At 36.7% G+C, this 18,405-nt stretch overlaps 1 protein-coding gene and 1 non-coding gene across 2 annotated transcripts in view; both read left to right on the top strand.

Moving 5' to 3' along the window:
• Positions 1–18,405, top strand: part of LOC150108087 (multiple PDZ domain protein-like) — an 859,697-nt gene that overhangs the window by 595,775 nt on the left and 245,517 nt on the right. Inside the window, exons 21-22 of the mRNA XM_090415962.1 lie at positions 7,968–8,096; positions 13,972–14,208. Coding sequence (XP_090272088.1) covers positions 7,968–8,096; positions 13,972–14,208 — 366 coding nt within the window. The remainder of the gene's footprint in view (positions 1–7,967; positions 8,097–13,971; positions 14,209–18,405) is intronic.
• Positions 14,446–14,529, top strand: TRNAS-CGA (transfer RNA serine (anticodon CGA)). Its single transcript has one exon. It is a non-coding gene; the product is annotated as a tRNA-Ser (tRNA).

The following is an 18,405-nucleotide window of genomic DNA, read 5'->3' as shown; positions in this document are numbered from 1 at the left end:
GGCGGAGTTTAAGGCTTTCTCTTCAAAGGTCTCCATAAAGAAATTGGCCAAGGGTGGGGAAAGTGGTGAACCCATGGATGTCCCCCTCTATCTGTTTGTAGAATTTTCCTTGCCAAACGAAATAGCCTTATGTCATTGTGAACTGAAATAGGGCTGAGATATCGGGAGGAAACTTGGCTTGGATGAGCTCTAGGGTTTCTTTGAGTGGGACATTAGTGAATAGGGAGGAGACTTCAAAACTGACCATTATGTCAGTATGTTGGAGTGAGAGGTTTTCTATACTGGCTTTAAAGTGGGCTGAGTTTTTTATGTGTGTTGCCAGTATAGTGTGTGAGTGTTTTGGCTAAATGTTTGGCTAATTTTTATGTGGGGGAATCAATGTGCCATTACGTCCCATAGTGGATGGGACATAATGGCACATTTTGTTTATGTATTTTTGGGAGTCCATATAATCAGGGGGGGGGGGTCTAGAGTTATAAGGTTTTAGTTTGTTAGTGACTTTCTTAAGGAGTCTGTGGAGAGTTCTAATCTGAGAGCTAGTAGGATTATATTCAATAGGGAGGTGAGTAGTATGGTCTAGTACTAAAGCATTAAGCTTACCTTTGTAGTCCTTTTGATTAAGCACCACAGTGGCATTTCCCTTATCCGCTTTGGTGATTACTATTTTTTTGTTTTTCTTCATTTCTAGTAGGGCTGCATATTCGTCTTTGGATAAGTTGGTTTTTGGAGGTTTTGCTTTGGTGAGAACACCAGCTACATCCAGTCTGACGTTGTTGGTGATATAGTTAGGAAGGTTGCAAATCCCATGCTCTATTTGGATCATGATTTCCTCGGCAGGTATTCTTTTAGGAGCTAGGGCGAAATTGTGGCCACATGAAAGTGTGGTGAGTGCTTCAGGCTTTAAAACTATGGATGAGAGGTTGACTACAGTGTTGAATGGTGGCTGTGGTAAGGAAGTAGAATTTTTTATCAGGTTTTCGTATTTTTTCAAGTGCTGACTACTTATTTTTTCCGAATTCTTTTCTTGCCAAAGTGCATGAGATGTCATAAAGAATCGTCCAAAGATCATGGCCGAGCATAGCGCCCGTAAGGTTTTGTTTTTGTCGGCAAGGAGAACAGTCGTCACGGTATTGTTCTCTTAATAGGGCGAAGCTAGTGCGATTATAAATACGAAGAGCTTTCTGTGAAGTAAAACGGTGCTTCAATTTAACACAATCGGGGATTTCCTTGTTATCCCGGCAACGTTTTAGGAATGTCAGACGATTTAGTTGACTCGATATCTTCAACCTAATTTTGCCACGTTGTGGCCTTTCTTGCGATGGAATCTCTGTGGATGATTGTAATTCTAATAGCGAGGCTTATACGTTGGTCATACATAACTGGTAATTAGCTTACGGAATTAACAACGCATATAAAGTATATTAATTAAAGGCAAATTAGCCCGCCAGAGGGCACCATTAGGACTTTAGGAACAATATTAGTTTCTTGCCTTCTACCTCATTTGCTTTTGTTAGTGCCTGCATGCACATACCATATTTTTATGTTCCTGAAGATGGCAACGTGACGTTGCCAAAATATAGAAGTTATTCATTAAAGTTGCCTTTAATTAATATACTTTATATGCGTTGTTCATTCCATAAGCTAATTACCAGTTATATAATGTTAGTGTGTGCACTTCTTTCCCAGACAGGGGCACAATATTCTGCTGCAGAGAATGCGAGGGCTAGTGCAGACGACCTTAGGACTTCTGCACAACAACCCCAGGTTGTTCCAGCAAGCCTTGAAATGATATTGTTTCTGGTTTTAATTTTATTGGAGAGGTTGATGATGTGCCTTTTATAGGTTAGGCTTCTGTCCAGGCTCACTCCAAGATATTTTGGGTGAGGCTCTTGTTCCACCATTTTTCCACAGAAAGAAACGTTGAGTTGTTGATTTGCCTCTGCATTGTACAGGTGAAATATTGAGGACACTGTTTTTGTTGGATTTTGCTTCAAATACCACTGCTTGAAGTACTCTTCCAGAGTGTTTAGGTCTGTATTCAAGGTTGATTCTAGGTTGGCAAAGGAGGTGGATTGATGTAAGATCGCTAGGTCATCGGAGTACATATACTTGCTTGATCTGGTATGAGGTAGATCATACACATAGATGTTAAAAAGTAAAGGGGATAACGCAGAGCCCTGAGGAAGACCATTGTGAAGGAATCTGGGCCTGCTCTTTTTTCTGCCAGTATGGACCCAGATCTTTCTGTTGGAGAGAATAGATTCAAAAGTTGTAAAGTTTTTTTGCCCTTTACAATATTCCCTAGTTTTTGGAGGAGGCCCCTGATCCAGACAGTATCATAAGCTGATGTTAGGTCAATGAAAGTAGCTCCAGATTTAAGTTTCTTCTGGAAGCCTGCTTCAATTTGAGTTGTCAGGGTCAGGACCTGGTCACAGCAACTTCTTCCTGGTCTGAAGCCAGCTTGTTCAGTCAGGAGAGCTCTTTCGATGAGTGGTGAAATTCTTTTAAGGAGAATTCTTTCAAAGAGTTTAAAGGTGGTGCAAAGCAAGGAGATAGGTCGTAGGTTTTTCACATCATGTGGATCTTTCCCTGTCTTTGGCACAGCAATTATTTTGGCTTCCCGCCACAGCTTTGGCAGTTTCCCAGTCATGATAATTTCTGAGAAAAGTGCAGCCGGCCATGTTGACCAAGGTGTTTTAGGAACTTAGGGAGGATACCATCCACTCCTGCAGCTTTGCCATTTTTGGTGAGTTTTAAGACTATTTTTACCTTTTCCTGAGATACTGGGTGTACGAGTTCAGGAAGCTTGGGTTCTGTCTTCAGGATTTGTCTGATGGAAGCTTGTAAAGCAATTTTTCGTAGAACTGGGATGAATCTTGGAAGTTTTCAATAAATGGTTAGCCATTCGATCAGGAGTTATCTCTGTTGTTTTGTGTGTCGTTGCCTCTGCTCTACCTAATTTTCTCAGAAGTGACCAGCTTCTCCGACTAGATGTGATGAAATCGAGTTTGTTGATGGTTGAAATCCATCTTTCCTTTCTGCTTTTATCCAGGGTTGATATGAGCACCTTAGCAACTGTTGGATCTTCAGTTTCCTCATATTTGGCTAGGAGTTCCTCACTTTCTCTACTCCAACATTGGATATATTGTTTTCTGTAGCCTCTAGGGATAGAGGCTTTTGCAGCAGATTTGAGTAGTTTAACAAATCTAGGATAGCAATTAGGAATAGGTGGAATTGCTCTAATGGTTTGATCGATTTATTTCTGAAATGCAGTCCAGTTGAACCTGCGGAGATTCCTCTAGCGATTGGTGTTCTATTAGTGACTAAAGTCCTAATAAGGTGCCATCTAAGTTTTTTAAAAAAAAACAGTAGTCCAAAGTTTTGAAAAAATAGTACTCCAAAGTTTTGAAAGAAAATAAATATTAATTTGGTCTTAGGATGACTGTCTCCCAAATCTTTGATAGATTTATACAGCCATACTTGTTAAAGTTTAGAGTATGTTTTAAGGCTTCTGTTGATTCGAGGAACAACCTCTCTGAGTTGTAGAAGCTTATGTGCAGTACTTTTGTTTTTTTCCAATTGATCCTGTGTGCCGGGTATCCAAAGCATGGCTGCCAGATCCGACTTGCCATAGCGAAAGTGCCAGATATATTTTTTGTGTTCACTGAGGTGGATGTCCACAGTTCTTCCTGTCTGTCCGTAGTTGACTCAATGACATGAACAGGGTACTTCATAGACTCTTGGATGTAATAAAGGAGTGAATCTGTCCTTAGGTGAATGGATGAGAGGTTGCCAATTTCACATAAGGTTTAAATACGGTGCACAATTGGCGTTTGTTAAGCACCCTAGATATCTTTTCAGATGTGCCTTTAATGTATGGGATGGTGATAGTTTTGTTGTAGTCTTCTGTGGTAGATAGTAGTCTTATTTGTCATAAACGAACACTATGAAAGTTCTACTCTGCTTTGCTCATCTGGAATTTCACTTTCTGACTAGCTCTTAATCATTTTCTGATAAAATTAACTGTAAACTATTATATCTCCATGTTCGAAGTGTGTTTCTTTTGAAACATATGTATGATATCTTGGTCCTCCAATTGCCTTTACATATTTCAGGTTTTTTTTAACCATAAGCATTGATTGTATATACTCTCCGCTCTCAAGCCAAAAGGTTGCGGATTCGAATCCTACTGTGGGCATGGATATTTGTGATTATCTATGAAAATGCTAGTGGTGGTGGTTGGCAGTAGATGATGAAGGTATTTGCGGTTGGTGGAGATGGAGAGTTGTAGAGTAAATGCCCTCCCTCAATGGGTCTTTGGACTCCCTGGAGGTGTTATGTAATAATAATAATTATTATTATTATCCAAGACCCCCCCATGGAGTCAAAGACTCATCATGGGAAGTCTTTTTATCATACACACACACAGCTAATCTTACCGTGCTTTAAACATATTTAAATTCTCTGCAGGCACCACACTCTCAGGCAAGGAATTCCAATCATTCGCAATTCTGCATGAAAAAAACCTTCTTCTCACTCCTCTGGTTCTCCTCTGATCTCCCACTATTCTCTGTAAAACCTCTCCAGCATTGATTCTATAACAACCCTTTACCAACTTGTAGGTCTCTATCTTATCTCCCCTCTTCCTCCTGTCCACCAGACTGCAAATTACATCTTCTCAATCTTTCCTCATACTAGACATTCCAGCGGTCAGAAACTACCTTAGTCAGTTGTCTTTGGACCCTTTCCAACATCTCTTTATCCTTCTGAAAACCCAGTGACCAAATCTGGGCACAATAGTCCATGTGTGGCCTAATCAAAGCCTTATACAATGGAACAAGAATCTCCCTACTTCTACAAGTCAGTGTCCTCCGCATCATTCCCAGAAGTCTTTGTTTTGTCTTCACAATTTTGGCTATGTGTCCTCTAAATTTCAGATCCTTATCCACTATCACCCCCAGATTCTTATTTCCTCCACCTCCGATAGTATATCCTCACCAAGCATAAATTCTGCATCCCATTTTTGTTTTCCAAATTTTTAAACCTTAAATTTTTCAACATTGAACTCGCATTCCCGTGCTGAATCACTCAATTTATTCAAGTCTTCTTGTAAGGCCACAACATCTTTTCTACTCTTCATGGTTCATCCCAACTTTGCATCATCTGCAAACAACTGAATATCTCCATCCAAATCTTCACCAATATCATTAATATACAAGTTAAATAGCAATGGTCCTAAAACAGGCCCCTGAGGCACACCACTAGTAACTTTCCTTTTCCTGGATATCGCTCCCCCACATACAACTTGTTCATACCTATCAGATAGCCAGTCTCCAATTCAATGCACCAATCTAATATCCAGTCCCATTTGCTCTAGTTTGACTATCAACTTATCATGCGGTAATCTATCAAAAGCCTTTATAAATTAAAGATACCAACAAATTATATACAAGTACTTGGTTTAATTCTTTATCCAAGAGTAAGCAAACAAAGTCTGTGCCTGAAGTGTTTTCAAGAGCAACTTGTATATAGAAGCTAATGACTTCATATCACTCGCCTTGGTATCCCATAATGCAAATCACATATCCTTATGGGCATGTGTAATGTTATGCATTATGGGAAGGGTCACTTATCCAGACTGGCTTTGGCCTTTATTGAGGTCTCATTAGTGGGAGCAAGACACAGAGGTGATACTAAGATTGAAGTAATGTCAAAGTCATATTTTCATATATGACTAGCCAAGAGTTGTCACAACTTAGTATTAAAATATTCTGGATTAGAGATAGTTGTTTGAAGCTTTTTCAATTGGTCATACTATAAATTAAAGATACCAAGTATATCGTTTCTTGCTATCTTTAATTTATAGCATAACCAAGTGGAAAAACTTCCAACAGCTATCTCTAATTCATTATTATTATTTTCTAGAACTGCCCCTAAAACTTCTTGAGTCCATCATGAAGTTCTGATTTTAGTGCTTTAGTAGACAACTTTATCATATCAACTATATATCAACCTCCTTGGTTGAATCAGTAAATTTTTTCTTCATATCTGGTCATTGAATTTCCATGGTTTGTTTTCCTTGTTTTCATTCTCCTTCATTTCTCTCTTTTTTTCTTTTTTTTTTTCACTGCGATACTTATTTTTACAAAATTAAATAGCACTCACCTCCCATTTCAAATCCTCTATTTACTTTTGTATCCTGAATTAACCTGAACATAGCACTATCAATAATGGCATAATTGATAAGACTTTTCTCTGTATGATTAGAAATCTTAGCAGATATATTAGGAAAATAATTCACATGGATAGCTTAAGTGATAACTTGCATATCCTTCCCATATGAATTTATGCATATTATTATGTTGGTCCATTTTGTTACTAATGGCCAGTCCATATCCTGAACAGAAATCTAGCAGAGCTTTACGCTTTTCTTCAAATGTCTGAAAATATTACTGTCTTGGATTCATTTCCTACTCTGTTATTTACAAGGGTACACTGAAAAGTTCTCAGCCTCAACCATAGATGGCAACAGTATCTGCAAAATTTTTTTTTTCTAATTAGGTACATATGCCATAAGCATCCGTGTGAAATTGCAAGTTATTCTATCAAGTAGTTTGTTTTAATCAAGTTGTCTGTATCCCTTGAAATGGATAAAATTGAATATTGTGCGATTATAAAATTCTTTGTAAGAGAAGGTTTAACGGCGAAAGAAATTCATTCAAATTTCATAAAAGTTTATGGGCACTCTTCTCCTTTGGTTTTGACAATTAAGAAATGGGCTGCCAAGTTTAAATGTAACTGTACCAGCCTTGAAGACGATTCACATGAAGGATGACCTGCAAGTCAAATTGCGTGAAATTGCTGAGACTATAGATATTTCAAAAGAATATGTAGGATATATTTTGCATGAAGAATTGCAAATGTAAAAGCTTTGTGCTAGATGGGTGCTGTGCTTGCCCACAGCAGATCAAAAATGTACTTGCATGAAAATCTCTGAACAGTGCTTGGAGCATTTTAATAAGAATAAAACTGATTTTGTGTGTTGTCGATTTATTACTATGGATGAGACTTTGATTCACCATATGCACCAGAATCTAAACAGCAGTCAAAACAGTGGACAGAAGCCAGTTGTTCAGTGCCAAACAAGACAAATTCAGTTCCATCAGTAGAGGAAAGGTCCTGGCATCGATGTTTTGGGATGCTAAAGGCATTTTGTTTATTAATTATCTTGAAAAGGGTAAAACAATAACCCGGGAATATTATTCCCATCTTTTAACCAGACTAGATGAAAAAATTTGTGAAAAAATACCTGGTGTGCAGAAGAAAAAATCATCTTTCATCAGGACAATGAACCAATGGGAAAATTAAGGGATTTGCACTATGAATTGTTGGAACATCCACCCTATTCCCCAGATTTGGCTCCCTCTGACTTCTGTCTCTTCCCAAAACTAAAACTCTTTTTTGCTGGTCAGCATTTTTCTTTGAATCAATAGGTGATTGCAGCTGTAGAGAGGTATTTTGCAGATCTTACTGAGAACCACTACAGGAACAGAATAATGTTGCTGGAGCATCGCTGTAATAAATGTATTAGTCTTAAAAGAGATTATGTTGAAAAATAAAAATAATTTTGAAATTATAAATTTGTTTTTTCATTGTTAGACCAAGAACTTTTCAGGCCACCCTCGTAGGTTAGTCAATAAGAACCAGCTTTTTTCCTTTTTCAGCTGTCCTATACTTCTTCCTTACTAGAACCTTAGGACAATAGGCACCAGTACATCTTATGGTTCATTTTCCCCTCTCACTACTTGAAATTGCCTGCAATTGAAAAAGTAAATCTTTATGTTTGGTGTTGATTTTCCTTTCCGTGATCACCATTGATTGTACATAACATCATAAAATTATTATTTTATCATTTTATTAAGATTCGTAGAATTATTCTTTTAACACACTTTACATTTCTTTCTCAGCCACAAGAGCCTGATACATATCCTTCTAATCAGCTTAAAAATAACACCCCTGAGTTATCAGCTATCAGTGCTATAACAGAAATCCAAAAGAAGGAACAGTCAACTGACTTTTCAAAGCAAACGATACAAGTAAGTATTTTTGCTGGGATGATTGCAAGTATGAGATTTTTTTTTTCCCTGAAATGAACAGAAAGATATACATTTAAATGTGTGCAGTAAAAATTATAAAACACATTAGATATAGGAGTGAATTAAGATTTAATTCATATTCAGTTGACATTATAGCTTTATTTAGTTTATTTATTTAGCATTGAATAAGAGTGTAGATTTGCGTAAGAAATAAAGGCCTTAGCAAAATGAAATTGTTTATTTTTGTTACCAAAAAAAGGTTTATTTTTGTTTTGTATATAAAAAAAATACGTGCACAAAAAAGTATTTTTTTGAATGCTATAAATTAAAACTTGTTTAGAAGCAAACTCAATATCCTAAATTAAGTTTGAAACTGAAGCTATCATCCTAAAGGTTTATGAATTGAGGCATAGTGAGGGAAAAGGAATGTAATTTCCTCAGTAGGATAAAAGTTTAAAGACCTGTATAAAGATTGAAGCTGATACATGGCAAACCAACAAAGATATGCATTCGTGACATCATTACAAACATGGACAACAGAGATAAAACTGGAAAGGTAGAAACAAATGGAAGAAACGAATTTTAAAATAAGACTACATCAGCACTTAACCCTTTAGCTGCACTCTTTCATTGGACAGTTCACCAAATTCTATGAAGAAAGGACTCTTTCTTCATAGAATTGGAGGGTGAAGATCTCCACTCTGCATAAACCACACTTTCTTCTTCACCCTGATTCCTTTAAGAAACACTTTGAACGTTGTTTGAAAACAAGGGCAGAAACTACAACCTTTGGAATATTGATGCTTGTCTTTTCCCTTCCACAGTTGTGTTGATTGATCCATCATAGCAGTTGAAGTCACTAAAGCCAACAAACAATGGGACACAAGGAAATCTGTGGGATCAAATGGTCTAAAAATAGAACTTTACTTAGGGGGAGGGGAGGTCTAGGATTTTTTTCTGGTTAAAACTTTTGATTCCTTTCTCTTCATGAGTTATTTTGTAGCCAGCAGTACCATCCTAATTCCCAAATCTCATAGAGACCTTACAGTAGTCAATAATTCGAGGCCTATTTCCCTCTCTAATAATGACTTACAAGATCCTTTTTTTAGCATCATCAACAACACATTCAAGGCACATTGAGATATGTGATCAAAAGCACAATGTATGGTATTCTGGGCTGAGTAGTAAAATTTAATCTGTTCCAGCACATTGGAGCAGGAAGCTGCCATCCATCATTAAAGGAGCCTATACTGATACAACTGCCTGCTTCCTAATCAGTGCGTTTTTTTTTTTACTTCTTGTCAGAATTCAAAATAAGAGATGAAAGGTTGCCATTTTAGTCCCTTTCTTTGCATACCTGTACAACCTTATTTTTTGCAAGAAATTGACAATTTGTATGCTATGTGAGGGATAACAGTTCACTCACCTATGAAGGAAATTAAGAAATAATAATTCAATGTACATTTTTTGTGAAAAAATTCAGCAAAGTAAGTGGACTGCTGCCACTGCTGGCAGAACAAAATTAAAAGTTCTTGGAAGAAGGGACATTGAAGGCATTCCCTTTGGACTATCCCCTAAGAGAGAGAGAGAGAGAGAAAGGAAAAACCTCTTGCCGTTCTTGGAATTCTCTTCTCCATCTGTCCAATACTCCCAGCTCAAGAACTTATTGCAAAAGCATTGAAATTGGAAGACTGGCCATAGTACTTAAAATTATAATCTTCCTATTCAGCTGTGCATAATAAATATTACAGATATTACAGAACCAAAGAAAAATAATTATAGTAAATCTCTGTAATTTTTTGTATTCATTGGATATGAAGAAGTTAAAAAGGAATTTCTTCAACTATCAAAAAACTATCATGGAGGCTTAGGGCTTCCTGTAATAAAATTCTACTATTTAAGCTATATAGTTTCAAAAATCCATAAAATATTACAGACTGATCATATGGACAGATCCTCTGTGTTACTCCCTGGGTTTTCATCTCTTGCTAATGTAAAGTATTACACTAGCTCAAGGGCTCAGATTATTCATGAATACTATTTACAGTTAAGCACAGCATTCTGTGCTTAACTGTAAGGCTATTACATCATTCTGACACTGACATTCATTCCATTGATAATAGTAGAACATATTATGGGGAAATATTTAACCTTCTCTGCCACAAATTTCACATTTGTCTACCAACAATGGTACTCTGTTTAATGACATACTGAAGTGCCCAGAATAACCTAACAGAATGATCTTGCTTGGAGAATCGCATATGTTCTCCTTCCAGTAAATGCCATCAAATAGAGCTTTAACATCAGAATTCAATCTGTACTTCAATTAGAAACAGTAGAGCTTACATTCTATGGTTGTCCTCATGCCCTGTGTATTTGGATCAGACAGCATAATGTGTTGAGCATTTTATTACTAATAGCAGAACAAGGCTACATGAGCTGAGGCTATTTTTTTGTATCTGCTACTATCCATCTTTCCCCTAATACTGCTGGATTCTCTTGTATTCTCATGAGTACTTAACTGTAACATAATTTTTCACCTCAGAATTTGTTTCTTATGCAGATTTTTTTTTTCCAGTACTCTCTCCCACATACACACCTGATAGCAATGGGAAAAGAATTTTGATATTTATAATTAACAAGTTAAAATATCATTTATGGAAAGTTAGAAAAGCAACATGCTTTTTTTTTTTTTTTTTACTTTCTTTGAAAACCTGCTGTATAACATCCAAACGCTTTATGATATTGTATTGTGGAAAATCTATTATTCATCCAATCAGTTTTTTATTTTTAGAAAGTGCTTTCAGGGTCTAATAAAATTCTGTCTGTTCTTATTATGAGAGTTTTGTACAAGCCATTTTATCCTCTCTATGATATAATGGTCAACTGCATGGATGACTGGAGAGCAATCTCAAGCATTGAAAAAAAAAACTCAAGGCCTAATGAAAGGTACCAGTTGTCTCTAGATTTTAGTTCCATTTGGTCTCTTGTTTATTCAGCTGCATGAGACTGGGAAAAAAAGAGAAAAGATAGACCTTGGCTACAAGATGATATATACAAGAGCTGAGCCCATTTTTGTCTCTCCTACTATCCATCTTTCTCCTAATACTGCCAGATTATCTTGTATCCCCATACAGTTCTTAACCTATGGTGAATACCCATAACTTTTCACCTCAGAATTTCTGTTACTTATGCAGAATTTATGTAACTTAGTGTTACATGTGCATTCTTAATTTTGATATTTTATTTTGCTGGTGCTAGTTCCATCCATGCACATACTAGTATGGAATTATTCAAGCAAGCATTCTTAAGAATACAGAAGTTACCAGCTGATAATCTCATTTACGATTATAAGATTGCTTATAGTGCAATTTATATCTGCACCAACGATTTTTTTTTTTTTTTTTTTTTTTCCTAACTGCAGAGATACAAATTATGCTATAAGCTGAGCTAGTGTGAAATTTGTATAATTGTTTCTTTACTTTTTTTTTTTAAACTTTATGACTGAAAGGTTATTCTTTCTCTTTTTCTTATAACTAAACAGTTTTTAGTTTTGTTTGAGATAATTGTACAAATTCCCCTCAATGGTATGAACTGTAGAATTGATATTCTAGGATGTGAAGAGGTGAGAACAAGTGTTTTGTTTGTAAAAGAGGTAGTAGGGATTGAAAAGATATAATCTCTTGCATTATACTGTGGAAGAGATATTTAGTTTTAGTTATAAAGAAATGGAAACTAGGGATAAACTATTACAGGGTTTAATTCATTTTCCACAAATTAACTATGATGCAGATCTTCATAACTACACTTGTAGTTGAAAACCACTAATCTATGATAAAGTAGGTTTTCTTTTATCCTACTGTTATTGCTAATGAAATCACTCTGCTCATTCAGACAGCATGAAAGTTCTTATTCACTTAAGTTTACCAATGAATATAATTAAAAGAGAAAATCAACTCACTAAACATACTACAAGTGTATATTAGAACTGCTGTGCTGTTTGTCTCACTTTTCATTTGGTATAACTTTTTAAACTTGTTATACTAGCTCACAACAAGACACTAGATAGACCTACAACACAGCCATGGTTTGGAAGTGAAAATAAGATGGAAATATACACAAAAAGAATATCTGTTTCCTTGGGCGTTGGTAACGGGGAGGAAAAAGAACAAAAATCCTTCTAGTTAAATGTGCACAACATTTTAATGATATTAGTAAGTATTTAGTGTTTTTTTTAAATTAAGTGAAGTAATTAAGTATTTAATAAATATTTAGTATATTAAATATATGTGAAAAATAGATGGGGGGAAAAGTTCAGTGAAAAAAAACAGAAAAGAAGTTATGGTTCAAAATCATAAAATAATTGTTTGCTATACGTGATCCTGTAAGATTTGTTTTCTGTAGTGGATTGTTTATAACACCTTTGTTTCCAAAAAAAAAAAATATGTACACAATAGTAATAATAGTGCCAAAATATTGAAAATGTATACAATATGCATTTGTCGTTTTAGTTTAACATTTTGATTGTTCTAAGTGTATTGTGATTGATTCATGCATGAATCATTTTGAATGCTTAGTTGATTCATTTGGTAGAATTTACAAGATCCTTTGGTGTGGAATTTAACACTTACACCAGTTTGACCTTAGTGGGCAAACATATTTTCCTTCCCAGAAAAAATTTTGCTCACACACAAATCAAGACTTGCTGGATAGGTTGTTTTAGAGTTATTGCCAAGGCAACTAAGACCATGAAGTATCTTCAGTATACATTTTATGGACACCTCACAGCATTAGTTTCCTTGGTAATAATTCCAAAACAACCTGCCTGTCAGTGTTGATTTTTTTTTCTTTTATTTTATTACAGTGCTATCTGTGAAAGGTTGTAAAGCTATAGAATATTTGTACTATGGGGTGGGTATCAAGATTAGATAAGCTGGATAAGAGTGCCATACTCTTAAGACCAAATATAGTATTGACAAGCTGCTTTTACAGGCTTCAGTGTGCAAGGTGGTGATTTCAAATGCATGTTGAAAATCATATACTACTTTAAAGACATTACATCTATAGCACAGTGGCATTTGAACCTGAGAGCTAGACCTTTACAGATACTAAGACTAAATCAGTGTAATTTTTTTGCTCTTACTTAGGTAAAGAATTAAGAGCAAAAATATAATTTCTTGTCAGTTAAAATTTCCTTTCTGGACAAGTGAGAAAAAAAAAAATTGCTAAAGCTTTCTCTCATCCACAGTATTTTAATAATATGGTGATGCACCATTTTGCTATATATTTATGGCAAATATGACTTCTGCATTGTGTCTAGCTGTCACTAATGAGATTTCAATGGAGCAGCCTAGGTAGTAGTAACTCTTCTAATAATGCATGATAGTATACATATCTGAAAAGGGAAGGGGTGCACTGTGGGATACCAATGCAAGTTGTGGTGGTCTACATACAGGTAGCCTAGTTATGAAGCTGCTTTGCATTTAAACTTTCATATATTCCCACTTGAGTAATGGATAAAACAGTTTCTTGTCTTGTGCAGTTTTCTTTCTGACCAAAAAAATAAAAAACTTTCTTGTGTTTTATCTATTTAAGATGCTCCTTTACGACCCTCTTGAATAAGTTAAATGTAAAGGGCCTTCCCAAAGAGTGAATGTAGATTATTTACCATACAGCCAAAACAGTTCACTTAGAGAATTATCACATAACCATTGGATAATGGAATTTGTGTGAATTGTTTGGCATGACACTTCTATACTAAATGTACATATATGTTATTATAAATCTAACGAAACCCTTCATACAAAGATTTCTAATATAATGCAAAGTATTTCATTGTTTACATGATTTTAAAAGAACTTCGTTTTTCTGACAGGCTTCTTCATTAGCCAACAATTGGAATTATACAAAAGCATCTCTGCCTGAAATGGTTTGTTCTGGCATACCCAGTGGTGCAAAAGAAGAACTACCTGATCATATAAATCATGTAGTAAATAATTTAGTGACTAATGAGCAGGCAAAGACCCTTGATCAGGAAATATCAGAAGAAGAGGAGGAAGAAGAAGAAATACAGGATTTACATGGCAGGGTTTATACAAAAAATGGTGTAGAGGTAGGTATGTGTATGAGTTTATTTTTAATGGTTATAAAATTTGGCTCAAGTATATGCTGAACCTACTTTGTAAATATAAAATAAATGTTTATTTAAAGTTCAAATTTAGCTTGTATGCTAAATAAATTGTTTAAATTAAGGGGATATTAAATCCCACATTGTTTCAAAACTGAATAAGAAACTCAGAGTTTCATGCCGAATATAGTAACTATAAAAGTATAGTAACTATATTAGTAAGCAGTCGTGGCCGAGTGGTTAAGGCGATGCACTCGAAATTGATTTGCGGGTTTCCCCGCACAGGTTCGAATCCTGTCGGCTGCGTTAAGATTTTCTTTTTAGGAGAGAATGAAAAATTTATATATATGAATGAGAAAATAATAGTTGATAGTGTGGAAGGTGTGAGTGACTGTGAAAGTTTAGGAGATGGTTTTGTTTGGGAGAGTGAATTTAGATTAAGAGTGACTGACCTGCAGAGGGAGAGAGATGAACTGAAAGAGGAGGTGGAATGTCTTGTGAATGAGAGCAGAAGTATGAAAGATAAGATTAGGAGAATGGAAGAGATAAATGCAAGGCGAATCAGAGTAGGGGAGAGGGAGAATTTTGGGAGTGAGAGGTATGGGGATGTTAGAAGAGGAGAGAATGGAAACAGTAGGAGAGTGAGAGAGAGATATGGAAGTGCTAGAAGAGGAGAGAATGGATTGAGAGAGAGGTATGGGTAATGCTAGAAGATGAGAGGATGGAAACAGTAGGAGAGACAGAATGAGAGAGGGATATGGAAGTGCTAGAAGTGGAGAAAATGGAAACAGTAGGAGAGAGGGAATGAGAGAGATGTATGGTAGTGCTAGAAGAGGAGAGAATGGAAACAGTAGGAGAGAGAAGTATGGGAATGCTAGAAGAGAGAATAGCAGTAGAGGAGAGGGAATGAGAGAGACCTATGAGAATGAAAGAAGAGGAGAGAATGGAAAAAATGGGAGAGAGGGAATGGTAAGAGGTATAATGTATGGCGACTCAATGATCCGTGGTGTTCAAGATAGGATGCATGAGGAATGTTTGCCAGGAGGAACAATAGAAAGGGTGGCTATGGCAATTAAGAGAGGTGAAAGGGTGGATGAGATGATTGTGATGGAAGGAAAGAATGACTTGAGTGGTAATGTAAGTCGGGCAGCGAGAGATATGAGATTTTTGCTTGAGGCTGTATGGAAGAAGACAGAGAGAGGAAAAATAGTATGCGTGTTGCCTAGGTATGATAATGATGAGCTGAGCAGAAGAGCGGTGATATTGAATGGCATAATAGCGAGAATGTGTGACGAGAAGACTGGTATATGCGAGAGACCGCTTACATTTGAATGAGGAAGGACGTAGGCATCTGGAGAGATTGCTGTTCTGAACAAGCCAGTGTGTCCCAGGGAGGATGATAGTAGGGGTGGCCTCTTGTGGGAATGGATACTTTGGAGAAGGGAGATGATGTTAGGTAACACTGAGCCCAGTGGAGTCTAGAAGGTATAATGCTGGGTATAGAAACAATGGCATTTATATGCTTTATACTAATGCCAGGATTATCCAGAATAAGGGAGAGGAATTGGTGGCACAGATAGCATCAGCCTGGCCAAAAATTATTGGGATCACTGAGACGTGGTTGACAGAAGGGGATATAACAACAGGAATAGAAGTCGCTGGGTTAGCATTTTCATCAGGATAGGAGGGGAAAGTGTGGTGGTGGGGTACTGCTTATGATAAGTGATGACCTATGTCCTCTAAGAGTGGAGGCTTTGGAAGGAAGTGAGACAAATGATTTTGAGAGCATATGGTGTGAGGTAGAGGTAGGCAAGACAGGATATTTAGTGGAGTGTTGCTAGACCCAGGAGCACAGAGGATGGGGGCCAGGAAATGATTAGACAGCTAAGTTTGGCAAGTGCAAGAAGAATGATTGTTATGGGAGATTTTAACTACATTAGTATAAATTGGAGAGAGGAAGATGCATGTAGCAATAGGGAAATGGAATTTCTAGAATTCTTGAGGGACAAATGTCTTAGGCAACATGTAACAGAGGTGACAAGAGGTTCAAGAGTTTTAGATTTGGTTATAGCATCAGAAGAGTTGATATTAACTGAGTTGACATCTCTCCCACCAGTTGGAGAGAGTGACCATATGGTTTTGACTTGGAAAATGAATAGACATGCAGGAGTATCAAAGAGACAGGAACTTATGTGGAATTATAATGCAGGTGATTATAATAGTCTTAGACGTCAACTTCGGGAAGTTTCATGGAGGGAGGAATTGAAAGGCCGGGATATCATTAGTGCGTGGGAAATTGTGAAAGAATATTTGTTAGCAGCAATGGTAAGTTGTATACCATGAGTGAAGAAGAGGACACAATTTGGAGTAAAGTGGATGACAAACAATATTAAACAGGAATTGAATGCGAAAAAGAGGCTATGGAAGAGATATAAGGAGACAGGTGAAGAGAAGATGCATGAAGAATATAAGACACAGGCCAGAAGAGTGACTAGTGTGGTAAGGAAAGCGAAACTGGAATATGAGAGGAGATTGGCCCTAAGATCCAAAGAAAATCCTAGGGAATTTTTTAGCTATGTGGCCAGTAGGAGGAGAAAATGACTGTGGAAGAATGATATTGTGGGATAAAAATGAGAATAGAGTGACTGATGCAGAGGACATAGTGGAATTGTTCAATGAACATTTTATTGGAGTATTTCATCCTAGAGGAGTCAGTTTTAATGCTAGAGGGATAGGGCTGGTTCGAGGTTTAGAGATACAGGAGGAGAGTGTGTTTCAGATACTGAGTACTCTGGATGTCAGTAAAGCTTTGGGACTGGATGGTATTTCACCACGTGTTTTGAGAGAATGTGCTAGGGAACTGACAGTGCCTTTAACCTGGCTTTTCAATGAAAGTCTGGCTTTGGCAAAGATGCCCAGGGAATGGGAAGGTAAGATAGTGCCATTGCATAAGGGTGGTAACAGACTGGAAGTGTTTAATTATAGGCCAGTCTGTGTGTCATCAGTAGTTGTTAAGATCTTGGAGAAAGTGGTGAGGGACCATTTACAGCATTGGGCAGATGAGGATAATGTTATCTGTGAGAGTCAACATGGATTTGTGAAAGGGCGCTCTTGTTTTAGCATATATACTAGCCTTTTATAATAAAGTTACAAGTACATTAGATGAGGGAAAGGCATATACTGCAATTTTCTTAGACTTCGCGAGGGCATTTGACAGGGCGCCACATGATAAGCTGATATTCAAGTTGCAGCACATGGGTCTGGACGTCAGATTGGTCAACTGAATTCAGGATTGGCTGTCTGATAGTTGTATCAGGTATCAGAGAGTTGTGTATGGTGGAGCAGTTTCAAGGAGGCAGAGGGTTACAAGTGTGGTCACGCAGGGCTCAGTACTAGGACCTATATTGTTTAACCTTTATATCAATGACTTCGCCAGTGGATTGCAAGGGGATATTCAGTTTTTTTTTGTTTTTTTTTAATCCAGAGAACTTTCTTTAAATGGTTACCCAAAAAGACTCTATAACAAGATTCTCTTTATTGATATACCACATCCGTGATGACGTCCAATACATCAGTACAATTACGATTCCTTTTGTCAGCAACCTTTCCAAAAAATTAGCTAACCTTTTAAAACCACATAAGATCAGAGTGGCATTCAAACCAATCAACACTATTCGGAAATTTTTAAGATCACCGAAAGATCCTCACCCATTCTACAAGTACTCTGGAGTATATAATATACCTTGCTCATGTGGTATTAGTTACGTAGGTCAGACCTCTAGAAGCTTTGAAACGAGAAAGAAAGAACACATAGGATATGTCAGAAATAACAGACAAGACATTTCAGGCCTTTCATGCCACTTTGCCTCTACTAACCATCACATTGAGTGTGATAAGAGCCTTATGCCATACATAGAAGATAACTACCATTCAAGAACCTTTAAAGAAGCAGCTACAGTCGCCCATAAAACTGAAACCTAAACAAGAATCAAGGTCTAATTTTACCAGAAATTTGGAAAACTTTTATCAGATCGGGATATTCAGTTGTTTGCAGATGATGTGAAGTGGGGAAGGATTATTAGCAATAGTGCAGATGTGGTAGCCCTGCAAGAGGATTTAAGTAAGCTAGATAAATGGGCAAATGAATGGGGATATCAGTTTAATGCCGCAAAATGTAAGGTC

This window comes from Typopeltis vanoorti, chromosome 3 (genome assembly GCF_054136105.1).
Source record: "Typopeltis vanoorti isolate ZY-2024b chromosome 3, IOZ_Tvanoo_1.0, whole genome shotgun sequence".
Taxonomy (NCBI): Eukaryota; Metazoa; Arthropoda; class Arachnida; order Uropygi; family Thelyphonidae; genus Typopeltis; species Typopeltis vanoorti.
The sequence above is the reverse complement of the archived record's forward strand: the minus strand, read 5'-3'. Positions and strand labels throughout refer to the sequence as shown.